Below are 22,794 nucleotides of genomic sequence, written 5' to 3' on the forward strand. Positions count from 1 at the left end.
CTCTTTGCAGCCTGTTTGGGTGCTTGTTTGTCATCTTCTAGGCTCCTGTATATCAGCTGCAGGAGGTGTGGTAGAGGAATGGTGTCACCCCTCAGCAGAATGTGTCTCTAGTCTTTGCAGTGGCCCTTGGGTTTTTGTAGGACCTTGCAGTTGCTGGTGTAGCAGCAATTCACCAGTGTACAAGCTGGGGATGGCCAGTAGAGTTTGGGGAGTTTCCTTCTCAGAAGATATTCCTGCCTCTTGGCACTCTGCAGAGTGGAAACACAAAGCCTGGGCCGCTGTGGCTGTTCCTGTGTGCACCTGCATGTGAGCTGGTCACCCCACTGCTCTCACAGGAGAAACAAATGGGGTGTGGAGAGGATGGGTTGGAAGATGCGAATATGACCTGGAGGAGGGACCCATTGGAGGGGGAAGCAAAAGGAGAGAAAATKCAGCTGTGGAGTTACATGAGTACTTGGCCCAAACTGAGGGAGAGCTGGAAACAATCAGGGATGTTTGTTGACAGTAGGTTAGGCAAGCAAGGCTAGCGCAAAGGCAATGACAGTAARTCAGAACAACTAAGTTTGGCAGCAGAAGTGAGTATTGAGGATTTTACTTGTGCTGGGACGTTATTTCGCAGAATTTCTGAAAACTTAAAGAACAGAAAAATGGGGAGCTCAGAGTTATTTAATGCTGAGGTACTACTGCTAAGAGAAAGGCAGATCCTGGTTCAGGCCCTGATGGAAGGAGATGTTTATACAGTGAGGGACACAGACTTAAATTCTCCTCAAGTTTCTTCCCTGTTATGTTTGCACCTGTGGGTATTTCTTTTCATCTCCCCAAATTAGCGGCTTCTTTAGACCCTAGTCTCAGTGCACTGGTTCCTCATGTGCTGAATTCTCATATAAGTCAAGCTTTAGATGATTGAAGTTGAATTCAGCTTTAATTAACAACATGGAATTGGCTGAATTGGGGTTGTGGATGCCTTGAGTCACAGTGGTGCTGTTGCAAGTTACGGTATTGGATATACAGAAACCTATAGCATGTACCGCCAATATATGGAATAGGTGGTGCTGCAGGCAGCCTTGGGTTCTTTGCTGCTGCATCAAGAGGATGTGGGTAGGTTCAGAGCAGTACTGAGCATCATGGGCAGAGGAGGTGTTGTGTGATAGGACCTGGCATGCTGCAGAGACTTTGCTCTGAACCCGGTCCTCGCTTGGTTTGGTCGCATGTATGGTCCCTGCCTTAAGGGACATGAGGCCTTTTTTAAGCAATCCCATGAAAGCACATATTTGCTGTTGAGACTAGATTGCTTCATTTTGAGATGTATGGAGCCCTTGGGTACTCAGGATTAGGCCATAAATGTCCGATATCTGGATGCCATGGAGCTCAAGATTATGACACTAAGTGGGTTATTCGCAGTGTCTGGGTCTGGTTTTCTAAAGCACRCCTGTGTGTGTCCTTTGACTTGCACGGTAGATTTATCCTTGATACTTTGGTGATGAGAAATCCTTGGGGGGAGAGGGGGAGGACAAACCCAAATCTAAAGCATATACTTTTGCTTCCTGCTCATAGTGTCTCTGGGGCATTTTAATGCGTTTTTATATGGTCGTGTGTTACAGGGATTTTTTTTTTAACTGCTGTTTATGTTGGTTATTTTATATGTGCATTATTTGATACACTGGACTAATTCACTACTAGTAAGACTATTTCAAGGCTTGTGCTTGACAATCATTCTCAGAACTCTTCATGAAACTGTTTCTTAATGAAACTATTTTGTCCTAAACAGAAACACAATTTAATTAAATGCATTTTTCCTAGTTTTTTTTAAAATTGCTTTTGAGTTGAGATTCTGCAGAGCTCAATTTAAATTTTAGAAAACACATAGGATATTAACTCAGACATCATTTGAGAGCACTGAGCGAGGAGTAGCACTGTCATAATATAAGGGTAAGAGTTTTAACTTTTATAGAGCACTTTTCTTGTTTGCACGTTGCTGATTAAATACTCTAAGGTTAGGCTTTTCCTTCTTAGAAGTGGATTTTGAGCCCTTCTCTGAACCTAAGAAGTTTTTAATAAGGAGCAAAGGACCCCATCCCTCCTCCCCTACTCAACATGAAAGCCAAAAGCCCAACTTAGATTGGCCAAATTAATTTTTGAATTACAATCCATTCCCTTTCAGACCTTAATTTAATTTTGCTTCTACTCTGCAAGAAAGAGACAGTCAAGTTACCCTGGTCATTTTGGCTGACGGGATTCTTGGCTTTGCTTAAATTATTGATTATAGCAAGGGGAGGGACTTTGCAATGAGAACAGTGCTCTCACTAATAGAAGCCTTTCACTAAATCAATTTCTACCATTCCTGCAATGCACCTTTGAGAAGTCGGAGGTTTAAAGCCTTAAGAAGAATTTTGTCTTCGAAGAGTGGATCTTTGCTTCACATTTTTTTTTAACTTTTTGTGTTTATGCAGGCAGCTGAAGAGAAAAAATCAACATAAATGTATTTCCAGGGGTTGATTTGCAGGATGAGGGGCTGCTCTGGTTCAACATTGAATTGATTAAATTTTGATTTGATTGTCATCTAAAGGCTTGTGGGCTGAAAGTACTGTTTCAAAAGCTTGTCTCCTAAGCAGAGTCAGTCAGAAAATACATCAATGTCTTGCAAGCTGGAATGAATTCAGTAGAGGATGCAGTGTATGCACATGCTGCTGAATTTCATGCATAGCCATCTCTTGTATTTTTTCTTGGCTTATTAGAATATGCAGTCATTTATATGGTCAACATGTGGTGTTTCCTCTGTTAGATTTACCGGCAGCTGAATGGGGGGGGCTTCTCTCCCCTCCCATCCAAAGTACCATTCCTCGTTAGACTAATAAGTAAGTGTCTGTTTCAACGTAGCAGTGTATTTTCTCATATTTGAGCTGGAGATGCTGCACAGAAGGAGAATATGAAGCTGTTGGGACATGTATATAGCAAACTTAAAGGATGCTGGTAGCAGATCATTGCATGTTGAACTGTACAGGAGCATCTAGTAACTGTAAGTAACACTTGTATTTTATTTTTTCATAGCACTGGGTAACAATGTCACTTAGGCCTGGGTACTGAATGCAATTATTTTATCTGTTAATAAAACCTCTGCTCAGTGGAAGATCATCTGATGTCTGACAGGCTCAGTTGCAGCAGTGTCTTTCTGAATGCTCATCATTTCAGTAGTGAACTGACGAGTGATGTTTTATACTTGTGATCCATAGAGCTTGAASATCTTTACATAGGTTTAAAATATACATTAAAAACCAGACTTCTGATTTCTCCTTTACATGTGACAGATTCTTTCCCTGTGACTCCTTTATTTTTCTTGCAGTCAAAGGGAAGAAAATAGTCTCTCCAAATAGTGTAACAGTGGTATCCATAGCCATTCCCTAAAGTTCAAGGTAGAGGAACTTTTGCAATACTGAGTGTGGGTTTGGGGGTTAGAAATGTGAGGTAGTTCATAGGCAGTATTGGACTGGGAGCTGTCAAAAATGTTGACTAATATATTGGATATTTTGTTTTGTTCATGTTGCCAGCTCTAAGTAAATCAATTTGTTGAGGYAGAAAAAGGGTGTGTTACCGGAAAGCTGATTCACACAAAACCTTTACACAACTTTTCCTCTTCATTTGTGGAACTGTAATTAAATAGCACAATTGTATTTCCTCCTTACAGAAACAAACTCATAATAAGAAACACTGGTTTGTTTGTTTTTTGTAAAATTATTTTTGAATTATTGAAATTATTTGAAAAATTATTTGAATTTTTTTCACTAGAGTAAGCTAGCATTGTTTGTCACACTTGCTGTAGCAGAATTTCAAGATAACATTTGGTGTTAATCTGGAATTACCTTATTTTTCTTTTGTGCTTAAGTAAAACAGAATAATGATTCTCCCTTTTTTGCCCGTGGGGCTGTCAGCAGATCAGCCCAGGAACTTTGTAGTCTCCTGGCCTCATTAATTTCCATTGGTTAATTGTGCTGAAATATAACCAATGCTTTTTTTAACAAAGATATCTGCAAAATAGGAAAATGATGTCAGAACAACAGGGATTTCCACTGGCATGGAAGAGAAAGTTTATTTCATTTTTCTTACAGGATTGTTTTTTTTTTCCACTAAAATGGGTGTGTTGGGCTTTGTAAAATTGTATTGCCTATGTATATTCAGGGTAAGTATAGGAAATAAGGCTTTTATGCAACACCAAAATTAATGGTCATTAATAGAAGATTTCTATATTTCTCTTGATTTCATGTCRCAGGTGAATTCTCTCTTTCAGAACTATACTCCAGATTTCTGTGCTTTCAATGTACTAAACTCCACTTTCTTAAGATTATCTAATCCTGTAATTACTTCGCAGGGAAAATGCAGCTTCTTAAAAGAAGCTATAAGCTGCCAGTGAAATAAGGAATAAGGTGACAGTGGAAGTTTCCCCATTCTCTGTTCCTCCCACTGACTTCTCTGCACATCCACTTTAAGTTTCAAAAAGCTGGTCCAGAAAATAGTGGGGTATGGTTCAGTGTACTCAACACTTTCCTCAAGGAGGAAAATGCTTTTTTTTGGTGGATAGGGTCTTTGACTTGAGGGRGACTTGTTAACCTGGGACAAGCTTCAGCTGCTCCAAAATAAAACCCATTGAGTAGKGACTCTTCTTAGCTGTGGTCCAGAATTGATGCAGAGGGGCGGTCTCCCTGCCAGAAGCAGGGGAAGATGTTATTTACATGTCTGACCAATGTTTTGAGGTTCACTACCTCCAAGATCAGTGCAAAAAGTCTTGGACAGTATTTAAAAAAACAAAACAACGCACAGAAAAACTGTACTGATTTAAAAGTTGCATTCCCTGCAGAGCACACTTGAAATACTGTAGTARTAATTAGTGGTTGTATTTTAAGTATTCAGGTGTACAATAGAAGCTTTATTGTGGGTGAGGGTGAAGCAGTACCTCRAACATTTACACAGGAGACCTCTTGTTTTCCTCTGTAAACCACCCCATCTGCAGGCAGGGCAAAAGGACAGATTGAGCATTGGAAGTAGAAGGGGAGGGGGTTTTCATGTGTTACTCCTTCATTAGTAATACATTTAATTTTACATCCTCATTTTAATTGTACAGGAATACTTATATATATGATTCATTTGTAAAGGCTAATGTAGAGATTAATAAGTTCTTCAGTATATGCCAGTATACCAATAAAAAACAAAAGGAAAACATACTTATAATTTTTTTCCTAGAGCAAATACACCTTGTCCCAAATAGCAGTCTAAAAAGAATGTATATTCAAAAGCAAAAATAAATTTTAGGTCATGGTTTATCTTTTAGGATTAAGCTTTCCTTTTAATTTTACTTTTTCAGCCTTTACCTTTTTTTGAGAGGAAAACATGTGGATTATAATGAGAGACTTTTTGAATATTTGTCGATTTGGTGGTCGAAGTTTAGAAGAGTGAGAAAATTCTGTTTTCTCCTCATGGTAAYATTACTGCAAAAGGGTCAGTGTAAAGGCCACCATATTAGGTTATTTTGACTTAGTTACTTTTCTTTTGGTTTATCATTTTACAGACGCTATGTCAGGATTGTGTGTTTTCCTGGCCACAGTTATATCTGGGCTAATTCTATTTTCAGGTGACRGGATTTACTGAGAATTTGTTATCAGGGCATAAACTGAGTTTCTGGCTAGCATCTCACATACAGTATGTTGCTGTCATCTCTCCTTTCTGCTTYGGAAGTTTTCTGGAATGCAAATAATGTAAGGAAAGTGAGACTGTAAACATTTACTGACATAAGAGCTTTTTTGAACTGTAGTAATTGTAACCTGTAAAAGCGTGTAGTGTAAATGGTGTTGATTACCTCTCCACAGCAGTTGTCTCTGCACTAATCACCAGACAGATCTGCTGTTAATTAACTGCTCCTCAGTAGCTCAGTTTGATTCATACAGATATTTAAGGACAACTGTTCTATTTGTCTATAAATAAGTTTGCATCTGTTAAATGGTGAAGTACAATTTGATGTCAAARTAGTAAAATCTTCCTTTTCGATACATATTAATATAAAATGGAAGGGGACAAATGTGTAAAGATAACAATATTCAGTTCCGTTACTCCTGCGTTATTATTGTCAGGCGAGGATATTCTATATCTSAGGGTAGAAAACTGTGTACCTTTGTATTTATGAGAATAAATTTGTGTCTTTTCCTTCTAGAAATATATATCTATATATAAATCCCTCAGAGGACACTTGGATATATTAGTTCGAGAGTTCTCACATCAGAGGTGGCTTTTTAATCTGATTCAAGTATAACAGCTGTGGTAACTSTTATCAAAGTCTTTCAATAAAGTTGTTAATTCCACTATATCCAATGTAAACTAATATACCAGTGGGAAGCCAGAGCTTTTACAAGAGTTGCAGAGGTTACAGTTCCATGCTGTACATCAMCAAATGGCCATATCCAGCAGACCTTAGGCTCATGTAGTTCTTTATGGGTCGCTTCTCTGACAGTGGTCAGTGGCAGAAACTTACGGGTTCACTAAAAACAAATCCAGGGCTAGCATAAAGTGCTCCTTCCCCTGTTTTATCTTTTTCACTTTCAGTAATTGATAGTTTTAGGACTTTCAGACTTGGTATATCATTCATGTTATCTGCTTTAATTGCCCTTGATAGACTCTTCTAACATTAATTTGTTTAATCTTTTTTTCTCATTTGTATTTCTGGCATGCACATGGTCACATCCTGTGACCATGAGCTCCATAACTGAATTATGTGTTATGTGAAAAAGTATTTCCCTTTGTTATAAAATTGCTCTCCAATAATTTCATTAGATGCCTATTGCTTTTCTGTTTTAGGAAGTAGTAAATAAGAGTGAATGATGATTTCCTTTCCATCTCTGCCTCCTTCCCACTATTCATGATTTTACAGATTTCTGTGACATCCTTCCCTCCTCCCTGTCATTTATTTTCCAAGCTAGAGAGTCCTACTATACTCAATGTCTCTTGCTGCAGAGAGATTTTTATCTGTCTTTCCTATTCCTGCTACATCCATTTTTATCGTACGGTATGTGAAGTGCATGCACTGGTCCTGTGACAGTTCAATCCTACATTAGAACTGTAGGCATAAAGACTTTTATCTTCATCTTGGTTCCTAACATGTAACTTTTTCAACTGCCAGTGAGTACCAAAATGCTATCTTCAAAAAACCTGGTGACCTTGATCCTTCCAGAGTGGCAAAAGGTAATTAATTGCCTGCCACTGTGTATGAGGATTTGAAGTAGCAGAAGAGTCACTGTAGAGGAATGTCTTAGAAACTGTCAAAATAGAGGAGATGGGCATCTTTGTCTGTTGAAAACTGAAAGGTGAAGGTTGTGCATTGAAAAAACGTACTCCTGAAACTGTGTATCCTAATGCTGTAGGATCTATCTGCAGTCTTTTGTTTTTGCACAGCARCAAAGGTGAATAGAAATCCAGAAAGGGCACTCTTCTTATCATACATAACTGGTTTTCCAGCTTTCCAGGACCACCTGCGGTCCTCTGATATGCCCACAAATTTCCAGGTTTCCACCAAAGATTAGCTACTGTTTTTAGCTGGGAGAAGGACCATTCTGTTGTCTCTTGTTTTACTGTTTGTGGCAACTTGTGACAATCAGCTGATGACAAATATCTTTGAGATTTCTTAATACCAGAAAGTCTTTTCCACCGTGCTAATAAAGCTTGGTGGCTTGTGGTTTATCATACACTGGAGAGTTTTTTTTATTGTTTTACTGTGCTTTGGCATATTTTTATTCTTACCAAGCAGGTGCTTCTCTTGGGGGAGATTCTATCTCAGGTTTCACAATAAAGAAAACTTTCCAAGTTGTGTTCTGGGCATATGCATCTTTAAAGGAAGTTTRTCCTCGTTTTCAAAGCATCCATTTTGCTAATAGACTTTCAATTGAAGGCAGTACTTCACAAGTAATTGTAAGATATATATTAGATATTATATTATATACAAGAAATTGTATTGTGGTTCTGCAGAATATGAAAATTATTCCTTCAGTTTTTCTCTTTCAAGTGCTGTCTGGCATAGGGCTCCAGTTGTTGTGTACTGGGTTTGTTCTTGGGCACTGTTTGTTAGCTTAGACTTCCCAGGTGTTTGGGGCCACAGTTATTTTTTCTGAATTTTCTTCTAATTCTTGTTAGTGGTTATGTCAGATATAGTATTTGTGTCTCCTTAAATGTAGATTTTTTTATATCTAGTTTAAATTATGTGTATGAACCCATCTCTCTGAAAAATACAGAATTTTAGTGCTGGAATGCCATGAAGTAGATATGAGAATGAAAATACCGGTATCTCCAAATGCTAGATGGATGCTTTCAAAATGATTAACATCTCTGAGATTTCTTAATRCCAGAAGGTATTTGGACAGTGTGACTAAAAATTTAATAGAAAATTGGTATACCAGGGTAAAGCTGTGAAATGCTTGAATAAACAGCAGGGCTGTGAGAGCCCCRTGTGCTACGAGCATGGTTCCCTCTCCCATGGTGGGTGACACAGAGCCAGCTCTCCTGGCGCTTCCATCTGCTGGCAGAAGCCCCTGTTCATAAAGCCTTCCCATTGTAGATGCTGTACCTTGCGCTTCATGTATGGCTTCATGTATTGTCCAGGAAAATACTTCAACTGAAGCAAAATTACTTTTGAAAAGGTTAAAGTTATTTGGTTGTTGTTGGTTTTTAAAAAAAAAAAAAAAAAGTCCCAAAGTTTGAGGGCTGTGAGGTGAAGCTTGAGTTCATGTCTCACAGGGTCTCATCGGGGCTGTGGCTGCCCGTGGTACCTGAGCTGCTCCCTTGGTGTCTCTCTCTGCAGGCAGCCCTTGGGCCGCAGGGCCGATGTGCTTCTTCCTAGGCTTGTGCAAAACCTCATGCTTATGCATCTCCTGCAGTAAGGGTGGATTTTCATCATAATAAATTCTCCCATCCCTTGTATACTGTAGCAGCACAAAATTGATTTGGAGATGGGAAATATTAGGTGTTTGGCTCCTATGTTGGAAAAAAACAGGAGTCTTCCGTTTGCTGTCTAATGCRCATTTCACTACAGCTTTAAAGTGGCAAACTAATCTATTATAGAGATTGTTAAAAGTCACATTCTGGCTTCTACTGGTAGTACTAAATTGACCAACTTTTGCCAAATTGGAAAAAGCCGTCCGTACTGTGGAATGGAAGGGGACTCTGCCATGTAGACACCCTGGAGAACAGTGGCTGCTCTCTCTGCACTGTGTGATTGTCTGGTCCTCAGGTGCAGGGAGCCTGTACCGATCCCAGGGAGTACACAGAGTCTGGGCATGACTCCAGGATTGTTATTTAATTCATCTCAGACCTCTCCTCCTACCCCTCCCTTACTCTGTTTAAAGCAGGGCTTGCACTCTCCTGCCTCACTAAGTTGATGTGAGGATAAAGCAGTCATTTTCATGGCATCCTAGAGCATCTGCCACACTGTGTGAACTGAAGGAGGAGCAGGGCTTGCCTATGAGAGGGGAAATTGCTGTTCTTGCAAACTTTGCTTTTTTGTGAAGTAAAACATTTAATTTCAGATGATAACTCGGTTGTAATTCAATTTTATGTTCTGTTTTCACTGAATCACTGTGTTCAGAAAAAGGTTTTTCTAATGCATTTGCATTAGTGCTCTAAGTGAAGCTGTCAAAGAAAAGCAGGTTTAGTCAAGTCACCAAATGAATTGTATATCTGTGCAGTTGGCCAGCTTCATTGGCTTTTTATTAGCCAGTCATATGCACAAAAACACTAATAAGTATGTCTCTAAAATTTTGGACTGTATCAATATATTTATGCAGGGTTTTCTCTAGAGAAGTGCAGTCCTTCCTTTCTCTGCATTAACTCCTGAAATTGGTAAGCCTCATTATATTTTAGTTGTAGAAAATTACCTTTTGCCCAGTACCTGACCTTTAATGCAAGTCTTTTTTATGCAGTTCCTTTTCCAAAATAGAGAAAAAAAAATGGTGGCYGCTAGTCAGATTCTTTCTTCCATACTCCATTTTATTGCTCATGTCATTCAGATTAAAGAGGCACTCACTGACGTCACCAATCCTCAGTTTAAACTCTTGAGGATACAGTAGAAATAGAATACAGGGGATAGAAAGCTATTCCTCAATCCAAACAAAAGGGATTAAATGTGTGGAGTTCAACCCTGTTGCCATTCTTTATACCAGGGCTTGATGGCAAGTGTATGGGAGGGATTAAGATCTGTTCATCTGTCTTCTGTGGCTTGTGTCAAGGTAAATAGCACTAATTACTAGCAGAAGGTGTAAGGGAGATGGGAACAGCTGTTTCTACAGCCAGTCCTAGTAAAATGGGGAGTTACAAGCTGGGWGATATTGAACTGTAACATTTGAAGCTTGCAAAATAGGAGAGTTAGCTGTAAGTAAAGCACTATGGCACAGCGCTTCCTTCATGGRGAGGTGGAGCTGCTGAGGTGACCCTACTGCCAGACCTTGGCACAGCATCTCCTCCTGCTCTGCAGGCATCCTGTGTCTTGAAGTCAGAAGGACATCTGTGTTGAGCTGCTTTTTGTGTCAGTATTATAGACTGGATCTTTCTGTTTTGTGGGATAATTCCAGACCATATTTGTTCATTGCCCAAAATAATGACTTGTTCTATGGAAGGTTTGACACTAGCATACCAATTCACTTAAAGGAGACAGGAGAATCAGACTCTATTTTAAGAGAAAAACACTTAAATCCAGAGCTGCTAGCAATTTGGTTTTTCTACCAAATGCTTGGCTGCTATTGTTGTGACAGATAAATTTTGTGAAGGAAGGCTGGACTCGATGCATGTGCACATTGCTCTCCCTTGGTGTGCTGTGCAGTGCGTGTGCCAGTGCAACAGTGCATGCACAGGCTTTGCTGTGTGAGTTCAGCAGTCCCTTGGGTGGGGTGGTCATTCAATTCTTCTTCTTCAGACCAAATAAAACCCTGCTTCTAAAACAAGATGAAGTAGTTAAATATGTTGTGAGCTCAGAACATGAGATCATATGCTGTAGTTCTGCTCTCTGTGGGGAAAGGAAAGGGAAGAAGAGATACTATGCAAAAAAAAAAAAAATCAGAAAAGCAGATTCAGGTTGCTGCTGGACTGGTTTAGCCCTGAAAGCTAACTTGCAATACTGTTTTTAGTGATTTGCTAATGATGATAATGGAAATACTGCTCTTGATGAMTGCTTTGCTGCCCAGAGTCCTCCACGATGAGGAGGTTCCTTTGTGACACACGATGCGTGATCACAGTGGATTTAGGCCAAATGAAAGGTGTACAGTATGCTGTGTTTTGGACTACTCTTTAAATAAAMGCTTTTGCCATCTAGTGGAAGGAATAGAGAAGTAGGATTTCAAATAAGCCAGAAACCCACTTACACTGGCTGTGTTCTTTACTGTGAGGGTGACAGCACTGTTCACTTTACTGTGAGGGTGAGAGCACTGGAACAGGCTGTCCAGAGACGTTGTGGAGTCTGCTTCTCTGGAGATATTCAAAACCCACCAGGATGCAATCTTGTGTAACCTGCTCTGGGTGAAACTGCGTTAGTAGGGGGTTTGGAGTAGATGATCTCTAGGAAGTCCCTTCCAACCCCAACCATTCTGTAATTCTGTGATATGCAAAATGTGTTTATAACCAGGCGTAGATCACTTGCTAGAACACTAGCTAATTATTATGACTGCTTTGGAACTTCGTTTGTAGAAATCTTCTAAGGTATTGGTTCACTTTGTTCAGATAGTATCTCATTTAAGATATTTCCTATACCACCCCATATGGCATACCTGCTTATTTATTCCTGGATCTTAGGTTGGCCAATATGCTCTGAATTCTGTGGGGGCTTGTTCCTCCCACCAGTGGGATGGAGGAGAGAACTGGAAAAGCAAAAGTGAGAAGTCAAAAATCAAGATAAAGAAAACTTTTCTTGATGTGATTCTTCCTRTATGTCTTATCATTTCATGTTGTCACTGCTGCTCCACTTGGCTAAACAGCCACCCTGCTCCAGCTGGGACACAGGCTGGCTTCTTCCTGCTCCATCTGATGCTACAACAGCTCCCTTGGGACTGCAATTCAGCTCACCTAAAGTGACCATAAGTCTTCCTTCCTTACCAGACCCTGCTTGTTTCATGCATGGATGTTTTTGTTTGGTGAACAGGCTAGTCCTCTTAGGTTTACCTATTTTTTGCCCGTTTTCCAGGAAGGAACATAYAGACCTTTCCTCACAGTCTTACTGCAGTACTTTTTCCTACTGGTGCTGTTAGTATCACCTCCTGTAAATGCAAGCTGCAGTGCTTGTTTCTCAGGGCTTCACCTCTGGACCTCAGACCGTATTGCCTCTGAGCAGACAACCTGAAGAACCCAACAATTCTCCCATTTAAACAGGACAGCTGGTATCATCCATAGCYCTCATCCAGGGCTGTCATCAACAGTTCTTGAGAGCCCCTCTGCTGAAGTCACTTCCCTTGATTTCTTTGGTAGTTGTACAAGTACCATGGTCTTTATAACAACAGCTTGGGCTTTGGTTGTTAGAAGGGAGAAGAAGCCAAGACAGCAAAATAAACTGAGTTTAGTGGTGGTTTTTTGCTTTTTTTTTCCCTGAATGTTGACAAATATGCTTTCCTCTCTTTTCTTTAAGATTAGTCATCTCTGCTTGAATGCTTCTTATGCTTTTAGTAACTGATTTATACAGCCAGACAAAGATCACATCTCATGAAAAAGAAAAGTAGTACAGGCGATTCATCCCAAGCTTCCTTAGCATTTTTACAAAGTCAGTCTTTTCTGATTATGGTTGATTTTACAGTTGATCAAAACAGCAAATAATTTTGGCACAGATGGAGTCTGGTGACATGAATGCCTGTAAATCCCACGTTTCAGCCTGTTTTCCTGGAAACTGTTAGAGAATCTTCCTCTCCCCAAGCGCATGTGGCTGGTGGCTGGTTCAGCAGTTCGGCAAGGAGGATGGCAGGGTTGTCATGACAACCAGTTACATGCTGTGAGCAAAGATGGTGACAAATGACCAGCTTCTGCCTGGTTATCACTCCTCATTGAGTAACGTTCCCCAAATGAGACAGACAGTCTGATTTATAATTACTTGACCTGTTGACTTGTGGTTTTGCTGCATTTGTTTCTGAGATAGCATTCACACTTCTTGCAGTGATGCTTAGGCGAGGCTGCCCGCTGAACATCACTGGTGTGAATCATGCGAGTAGGTGATGCTGTTGGTTTTGCTGCAGTGCGTGCAAAGTGAGGAGGAGTTATCTTTGGAGTCTTCTTTTCATTAAAGTCAGGCAACTTGAACTGGCACATTGAGCCCACTACAGGAAATAGGTGGGATAAAAATACACAAGACCTATTTTCTTTCTATTGTGCTGTTGAATGGAGAGTGTTCCTTGAATTTCATTTGCCCTCGGTCATTAATAYATCTTCCTCTCCCTTCAGTGCCTGCCTTGATCATCAGCGTGGGTATGGGGTGGGAGGGGAATATGCTTCCCTTAGGATGAAATCCTGGATCTGCTGAAGTAATTGGCATTTTTTCAGTGAGACAAAGTTTCTGTGGCTTTGTTTTCCTTTAGTTTTGCTTTTATTTACATACAGAAGACAGAGGTAAAGTATTTTCATTTCAAGATTGTGGAACTTCAGAAGAGAAGACAGTACTTCCCCCCCCCCATCTTCTTCCTTTTCAATAAAAGCTTTTTATTCTCCTGTCTTCTCAGTTCCTTCCTTGTGCTTCCCCTTGAGTGCCAGAAGGATATCATATGTAATACATATGTGATATGGTGGGCCAGCTCTTCATTATGCTTCAGCTCAGCAATGAACACTGACATCAGATATGAAGTTAGTGATATCCCACCGGTGCCCAAACACTAGGGCAGCATGTTGTTGGATCCTGTTGTCTATCCCATTTTGTGCAATTTTTGACAAYAGGAAGCTTTGATGCAGATGCTTGTATCACAAACAAGGTGCTTTTCAGTTCAAATTCCTTCATTTATATTCTGCATCCGCTGCTGAAATATGAGCAATGGGACGGCCAGAGATTCAGGAGTAACTTTATAGATTTATTATTGGCCAGATTATTTTTTTTTAGATTTGGAAAACACTGGAAGTGTTTCTGTTTCTGCCATCATGCTTCCAGCCTGGAAGTAAACATTCCTTTTCAGTTAATTTTTTTTACTGCAGAAATGTATTTTTGAGACTGTGGTAGGCAATCACAGTGTGGATCAAATCTGTTGTTGGGATGGTGTCCCTTTTCTTCAGAGGATCTTTACAGCAGAAAAATTTTTACAAAACCATTGTAAGAATTGAGAGAACTAAGCTAAAAGTAAAAAAAAAAAAAAACAAAAAAAACAGAGATAACTCATCTTTATCTCTGTAGACTGTGAGTGTTACATTACTTAGCCTATTTAGATAGTGTAGATCAAGTGTTTGCAAGTATTGTTAAGCCTTGCAGACAGGCTGTCTCACTTGGGCATTCTGCTGCCATGCAGTGAAATAAGAAATAAGCCCTCTTTAAGCTAGAAAGACTGACTGGAAGTCTAGTGCTTTCAGTAACTCCAGAGGAGCTGCATTTGCATTAGCCAGAGGCTGTGAACTCACATCTGCTGCTACTGTTTCCGAGGAGCCTAAATGAGATCCCTCTGTTGAAACAAATCCCTGGAAAASCTAAGCACGTGTCCTTTGAATGGTGCAATGATACCTCTTAGATTTCCCTGAATATATTTTCTGTSTTAGTATGACTCTACCTTGCCACTGTCTCCCTATTTTCCAAACATGTGTTTTCAATCTGTGAAATAACAGTTAAAATTGTGCTGTGGCATAGGTGCTATTACTGTACTGCACCTCCCAGGTACAGAATTCCCAGCACTCTGATAACTGTACAGCATTTTACAATCTCTGTTTTAAAGTCATGTACACTGCCAAACTCAAGCCCTTTGGGACTGCATTTCCTCTTACTCAAGAGTACTCTTTTTGTCCATAAATTAGTGTCCTGGTCATGCTAATTGCTGGAATTTGTTGTCACCTGAAAAAGAGATGTATGACTGTTTTTCCAAGTATATCTCCCAGTTCAATACAAAATTTATTGCATTATATTTGTTGCCTTAATTTAAGAGTATTTGCTTCAGGAAGTTAGTTTCCTTGGCCTTCAGGAAACCAGGTTCCCTCATGCACTAGGGTTCAAGCAGAGAGGCACCGACTCTGGTCTCTGCCCCACACCTTGCTTATGATCACCCTCAAGTTCTCTTGGAAGCAGAGATAACACCTAGCTGCTGTGCAACAAACATTAGATGTTTTGAAATGTCATGCCATTGAATGGGGTCATCCAAATTCAGAGGAGAATTATTTTACTGCCTGAAATTCCACATTCAAATAAAGAAAAGCCACTCGTGTCCTGTGATAGGTCTCTGATGCCTTGAGTGCATTTGTCTGTCTTATTAGATTGKGTATGTTGGTGCTTATTTTATCTTTCTTGTGCTGGTATCTCTTGTGATGCCTCATTATCTTTGACTTGCACACCGAGTGCTTTCATCTGTTAGAACAGTCAGTGCACTAGGGAGGCTTTCCAGTTTCTGCTGGTGGGAAACCACAGCCTGTGAAAAAGAAAAGGTTATCCCAACAGTCTCTCCCATTCTGYAGCATGGGCTGGGACACACATATGTTTCTTTTTTTTTTTCAATTAGGTTTCTGTCACAAACAACTCACCTGTTTCAGGATGAACAGATGCTTTCTGGTATTGTTCAGCCGTGCTCATCAGCTGCTCTGAGGCCACTCTGTTTGCATGAGGAGTACAGCACACAGATATAAACCACAGTTATTTTGTATGGGAAATGCTGCTCTTTAAAAGTCTTGAGCTATGTTAATTGAAAAAAAATCTAATTCCTGTTTTATTTCTCAGCATATGCAAACATATTTTGGTGTATTTATTTTTGCTAGTTTTCAAAGTAAATCACTGTTACTCAGCTAGGTGGTATTTTCTTATCCCAGATATTTTACCTTATTTCCTTCCAACTGTTTGTTCACATACGAGATAATTTCTTCACCTGTAGCTAATTGTTGCAGAAATGTTTTTAGTTTAAGTCTCTGGATTAACAATTTTATTTCTGCTTTTACTTCAAAGTAATTTCTATTTAGGTTTTTCTGGTACTGTATGTCATTTCAACAATAAATAACATTCTGTTGGTTCTTCTGCATCTTTGCCTGATTAGTTTGAAATGAGTAGTTTCAYGCAACCATAGCATAACACTTTCCTAGCTGTATGTTTGAATAGCTGTGTGTACRTGCACGGTATGTATGGTGAGGACAGAAGCTGTACCTAAACTTTAAACAGRAACTGGACATGCAGATGTTGCCACACATACTTCATTGTGATGTTTAGGTCTTTGATCACATTACTTCTTGCATGATGTGGCCAAACTGTGGAAAGTGTTTTGCATTTGTTTTCCTTTTATGTGGTTGAGAAGAGTGCAGTCAATTCATTCAGCTGGAAAACAAAAATGGGTGAGGTTGAAGATGAATAGGCTTTAAAACTTGTAAAATCCTGGAGTCAGGAGCTATGTACTTGAATGCCATAGAGGCCACAACAGGGGACATTTAGAAGCACGTGTTTAGAATATGTGTGAACTTCAGGAACTGATTGTGGGAATGTTGCTGATTTCAGAGATTGGGCCTTAGGTGAGGCTTTTTATTAAATTTGAGTGCACTGATATTGTTTTTCATTTCTTCTGCAGAATTTGCTTAGATTAGTCCTCAAGTGATAAATCATTAATTTAAGAGCTTTTTAAGTGTCTCTGGGGAAGAAATAGTCTGGTTTGTACTTCACAGTGTCATACATTTGTGTGTCTGTTTGTGTGTATGGGTAGCAGAAATGTGAGACAGTCAGAAAAAMGCAATTGTCATAAAACACCTAGTAGGAACTTTGAAGGATAGACTTTAATTCCAAAAAGGGATTAAGAGCAGGAGTATAACAAAAGGTTATTCATCTGTTATTCACTGGCATGTTACATTGAGTCTCTATAATTTAGTGTGTCTTTCTGGTGTTCATTTACACAAGAGCTGTACAACAGCAGTACCAGCTGTGCAGACCCACAGAAGAACTGTTTGTGTCTTTGTGTGATTCTTTTTCTTTTCTTCCTGTTCTCAGCAGATATATGGAGTGACCAATCCTTTCAGACAGACCCAGACTTACCACCTGGCTGGAAAAAAGTCAATGACATTGCTGGGACCTACTATTGGCACATACCAACAGGAACAACTCAATGGCAGCGTCCTGTGTCCATCCCGACAGATCTGCAGGGCTCACGAAAAGGATCACTCGGTTCCATTACTCCATCTCCTACTCCAGAAACTGAGGTAACCTACTGTGTCTTCTTGTGGGCTGCATACTGTAAGGAAAATGGAAATAACTCTTTGAACTTGCAGGTTTAGCTGTTAGGTAAACTGGCCTGATAATGTCCCAAAGTGTAGCTACTTGTTGATAAGACATCGTAAGTATCTATTCTCTGTTCATTTTTTAATGGTTGTACCTGATTAAACACCCTAAACTTTGGATGTGTTGGCTGAAATCAGGCATGTCTCAGATAAATTAGAYAGGCAGTACCTGATGGCTGTGAAGCTTTGGCATTCCTGTAGCACAGGCTGAAGTATTGCTGCATTATGTGGGTACAGGACACATAAAATTTTTGCACATAACAGCAGGCTTTTGGCTGGACTCTGTTTGCATCTTCTTTCTTTTTGGTTCATTTGGTAGGAGGATCACAAAAGACATACAAGTCTTCATTTGGGACACTAGTTACTTTACAGGGTAGTTCCTATTGAATAAACATGAAGTGTTCTCAAGTGTTAAGTCTCCCTACATCCTGCAGTACCAAATATCTGTCAGCATTGCAGTTGGGCTTTAACTAGAAACAGAAAGAGTTACACTCTGTTCTTCACGTGCTGAAAGAACAGTATATGGTACTGCCTTTTAAAATAATGCTTTCAGGCACAATCCAAGTGTTTGTTTGGTGTCATATAGGTAGAAAAATAAATCAATTATCATAAAGAAGGGTATGCTTCAAAAAATACAATCACTTTGTTTTAGCATGCAGGGAAGTCTTCTATGGAATTAAATACTAATATAAAATAAGGTTGTTTAAAATTATTATTATACTGAATTTTGAGAAAAATGCCCTCAGCTCTGTGAAATCAAGGGAAGTCTTTTTACCAGCTCTGAGTATTGGGTCAGGCAATCCTTCAGGTTTTTAGTTAATTTAGAGAGAACATTTTTTCTGTTCTTGGTTTTGTTCATGTATGCACCAAAATAACTTACCTGGAAGTTAAGAGGAGTTAAGGACATTCAGGTATGTATTACCATCTCTGCYTGAAGCTTTCATCCTATATAGGCTTCAATATGTACAATCTTGTTTATTATTTTAGAAAGGTTGTTCCCACATGTTCATAAGTACTACCCATAAGGTCTGCAAACTTGACCACAACATTTCAGTTATGGTTTACTTTAGTCAAGCTCTCATACTGTGCACCAGGCATGCTGGAAATAATTTCTGAGAGGATTCATGGGGAAAGAACTGTAACTGTTACCATTCCGGTAGAAAACAAGAAAAAAAATCAGAAATGCTGAACGCAAAGTGCTGCACATGCTAGTATAAATTCCTGTAATGTACATGTGAGGGATATAACTTTACCACTATTATTTTTCTTACTCTAGAATGTAGAGAATGAGACTTTAAATAGTAAGTTATAGATGGTTTTCACAAAAACACAGAGATTGGTATCGTTGGTGAAGTGCAGAGCAAAAACGCTTATTTTCATTTGAAGTATTTTTCTACTTCTGTTTAAAATGTCTTTACAATTAAAATTGCAGACCTGCTGGTTATATATTAGGTATATTTTGAACCTTGCACAACTCTCTCTGCTTTAGAAGAAATATAGTTTGTGATTATAAATAATAATCATTAATTGTCAGCAGCAGCATGAGAGAACAAAATGTATGAATCATAAAAACATAGATTTTAATACAGTGTATACATGTTTTAAGTAAGACATACATGTATGTGAGAACATAGTAGGCTTATCTAGGTTTTGATACGACAGTTCTGATTCAGCAAGGAATTTGTTCCAGCAAAGACTTACACATAGAGAGTTTTGTGGTAGCACCAAAACCATATCCTGTGGTGTAAAAGGTTATTAAGATAGCTTTGCAWTGCAGTACCAGCAGACTTACAGTACTGCAGTTCAAAACAGGAGCATGAATTCAGCTCAGGACTCTGCCTGCTTCCAAAAAGTGAAACAGCTGCAAAGAACAGGCATAGCTGGAGTTGCAATGGGAACTGTTAGGAAAAGCTTTACATTAAAGCTTTATTAAAAGGAACTGGAGGAAGAATCCTTTGTGATTCAKCTGGTTCTGAGCAGAACCCCAGGACAGAGCAGTGAGAGAAAAATAAGTCGCAGTGTGTGCTTAAGAGATAGGGGTAGATAATTAAATAATTTTGTCAGTGTCAGCTATCATGAATTTTTGGTTTTTAGTCTCTCTGCAATTGGTATGTGCCAGCACTGTATTATCTCCAAGTCAATGGGAGGTGAGATTTGTTTCAATTCCTGTTCACTGCACTGCTGCCTATCCACGTGCTCCTCCTTTCCTTCCCTGAGAAAGAGTAATGCAGGTGTYTGTGATAAGGTCAATCTGACACTTCACAGAAGATGTGGAATTCAGTCTAAAACAGGGGCTCCCAAATGCCATTATCCCTGCACTGCCRCTGGCAGCACCACTTGGGGTGGAGAGCTTCCACCTTTAGGCTGGACCCATGTGTGCTGCTGGTTCCCTCATTGCTGCTGATTCCCTCATTGCTGTTCTCCAAGATAATGTGTTTTGAGCGGGCTGATTTAGCTCATTCCCACATGCTGAAATTTGTATCTCCTCATTCTGAAAAGGTGKGGAGATATATAGGTTTTAGGCAGAACATAATCCAGGACTAAAGACTATCATGGGTAGCATTTCGTATCTGAACCCTGTGAGGCTTCTGAGTCCATAAAAATATCTTATCTAAATCACATTTTTCTGTGAAGCATCATGGTACCAGTCTTGAAATTAATTTAGTTTGGGTTCTTTCAGGTTTTGAATTTGTTGAAGATAAACATTTAAATACTATTTCCACCCCCACCCCCAGTAACRTTTTTACCCTTTGTCTTGTTTTCCCCTTTCTTTTTCTTTATTTTATTTTATTGTGTCCCTGTCTCTTAAATGACGTAATATACAGAAGGTTTCCTTCATTTGGTAGAATGTGGCTCACAGCTGAGGGCAGTCAACAAAGATCAAGTCAGCCATTTTTATGTTGTAGCTTACTCTGGATATTTGGCATAAAGAAAAACAGTTATTACTCTTGAACAGAGAATCAGAAAAAACATGGGTAGGGAGGAATGATGCTGCAATGTACAGAAATGGCAAAAAGCATTTTAAAAAGGAAAATTATGTGAAAATGTCTTACTTTTACATAGTCTRCAAGGCAATTTTTCTTTCACAACATAATCAGTAAATTTCAATCCAAAGCAATTATGGGTYAAGCATTATGCAAAAATCTTGCTGATTTAACAAAAATGCTAATAAATGCTGAATAGGAATAACCTGTAACATTCCTTCCCTTCCTCCCCCTCAAAGGCATGAAAATGTATTTTGGTTTTGCACAGCTGTTTAAATTTGACTTCGTTTTAGATCACTCTTTTCTCTTGTGTGTTGTCAAATTACTTCCTTTTTGAATTYGTGACATTCTCTTCCAAATTTTAGAAATTTTGCTGCGTCTTTCCCATTTCCTGTGCAGAGAAAAAGCCATAGTGTTTAAGTTTCAGTAAGAGCTTTGAGATCATGGGAGAATTTGGTGATGGTAATTGTGTCTTCTTACAGCCTAACTCATCCCAGGTCCTGATTACCTCTAGAAGTTCTTCTGTAGGTAACATAACCAGTTGCAGCTAGTAATCAGAGAAGGAGCTTGGTAGGAAAAGGTAACAACTCAATTAATTCAAAGGCACGTTAGGAAAGGCTTTCTCCTGGGAGTTGTTTCTCATAAAATAATTCCTCCAGTGGGGATATATTGASAGTGTTTCTGAGGTGAGGAGTCCGCCTTGCAAATTAATTCATTGGGCCCTATTAGTGGGTACCACTTCACCTTGGGGCTGAGCCTAGCRGATCTCATCTTAAAAGGAAAATTAATCTCAAGAGTTCTTCATTTGGTGAAGCTATAAAGAGGTGGCTCTGGGTCTCCCAGCAATCAAATCTCCTGTCTCACCTGGCTTTTTTTGAGGACTGTGGAATTTCTTTCCTGGTGAGACAGAGGAGAGAGGCAACTCCAACATCCGCTGTTCCTCTCAAGTTTTACAGAAGAGCCTGAACCTCAGGTTGCTTAGTGCTAAACACACTGCTGCTTGCTTAATTGTACCAGTGAATACCTCTGAAAATTTTTGAGAAACTTCAATGGAAATGCCTGGTGTGGGCTTTGTTTGGTTTGGGTTTGTTTTTTAAAAAAGCTGCTAGACTTTTCAAAACTACTTTTTCAGCAAGAACTCTCTGCACTCCTTWCTGATCCTCCTTCCCTTCCTTACCCTTTTCTTGTGTTTTCTCGCTAGAAATATTTGATTTTTACCTTGTATGTATCTTAYCTTTGTATATATTTTTTGTGTTTCAGTATTTCTAGTTCCAGTACTGTTAGGGTCTTTTAACAAAAGTGCCTATGAAATGGAGATCCTAATGTTTCCCCTTAATTGCTGTTTATCAAAGGCTGTAGCAGCTGTGGCCAACATTCATATTCAAATTCATTTTGCTTGCTTTTAAGATCATAGTTAAAGAGTAATTTCATTGTCTGTTCCTAATTTATATTAACTTTCCTTGTTTCAATCATTTGTTTTGGTAAGTAACTGTTAGAAGCATGTCTTCTCTCCCCTTTCTTCCAAATGCCATGGTATAGTGAAGTAAGTAGTTGAAGTTTGAGGTGATCTGTTCCCTAACCCATCCTGTAAATATCAATGCTAACAACCGTCTTGTGTTTTTTTTTCTTTTTCCTTTTCTTTTTCTTTTTTTTTTTTTTTTTTTAATCAATGTGCTTCTTCGTGTGTGAATAATTATGTGTCTAGAAACAGCCATGGAGTGATTTTGCTGTACTGAATGGGGGAAAGATTAATAGTGACATTTGGAAGGCAAGTATATTGTCAGATTTTAGAACCTTTACTACTATTACCCTTGTTTTTTGCATGGCAGTGGCTGTTTTTTTCCCCTTTTATTTTTCCATGAATGTCATTCATAACCTAGGCCAAAGAGAGTGGGGGTACTGCTAGGGATGTCTAGCTCACAAACATGCTTCTGATCTTTCCACTTGGAATGGATTCAATCTAAACTAGCAGSGCAACTGCCATGATGTAACAAGTACAATGCCTGCACTGAATGAAATGCAGCTTGAGAAATATCTATATATATACATATATATGCATGCCTCTTTCCAACTTCGGCCAGAAATACTGTCGCTTCTTTGCAGGGAGGATTTAATTTCCCTTWGAAATAAGAAATAACATGATGGTGTACTTAATACTATTTTAATAGTATTAAGACTATGCTAATAGCACTGCCTCTGTCTCTAGGATCTGCATGCAGCCACTGTGAACCCAGACCCAAGTCTGAAAGAGTTTGAAGGAGCAACATTACGCTATGCCTCATTGAAGCTCAGGTACAATGACTTCAGAAGTCTCGGTGGAATGACCAGCTCTGTTTTGTGTTGTGCTGTAATTTTCATATGATTTTAAGACTGATTTTGTCTTTTTTTT

At 39.2% G+C, this 22,794-nt stretch overlaps 1 protein-coding gene across 10 annotated transcripts in view; it reads left to right on the forward strand.

Moving 5' to 3' along the window:
• APBB2 (amyloid beta precursor protein binding family B member 2) overlaps positions 1-22,794 on the forward strand; it is a 161,977-nt gene that overhangs the window by 77,691 nt on the left and 61,492 nt on the right. For 4 of the 10 annotated variants that reach the window (XM_057371769.1, XM_057371764.1, XM_057371767.1 and 1 more), the window contains 3 exons: positions 17,135-17,343; positions 22,111-22,173; positions 22,612-22,697. In XM_057371769.1, the coding sequence (XP_057227752.1) occupies positions 17,135-17,343; positions 22,111-22,173; positions 22,612-22,697 (358 nt within the window). The remainder of the gene's footprint in view (positions 1-17,134; positions 17,344-22,110; positions 22,174-22,611; positions 22,698-22,794) is intronic. The other 6 variants (XM_057371770.1, XM_057371766.1, XM_057371774.1 and 3 more) reach the window with 3 other exon arrangements.

This window comes from Malurus melanocephalus, unplaced genomic scaffold, assembly GCF_030028575.1.
Source record: "Malurus melanocephalus ecotype Western Australia unplaced genomic scaffold, MMel_1.1 scaffold_157, whole genome shotgun sequence".
Lineage (NCBI taxonomy): Eukaryota > Metazoa > Chordata > Aves > Passeriformes > Maluridae > Malurus > Malurus melanocephalus.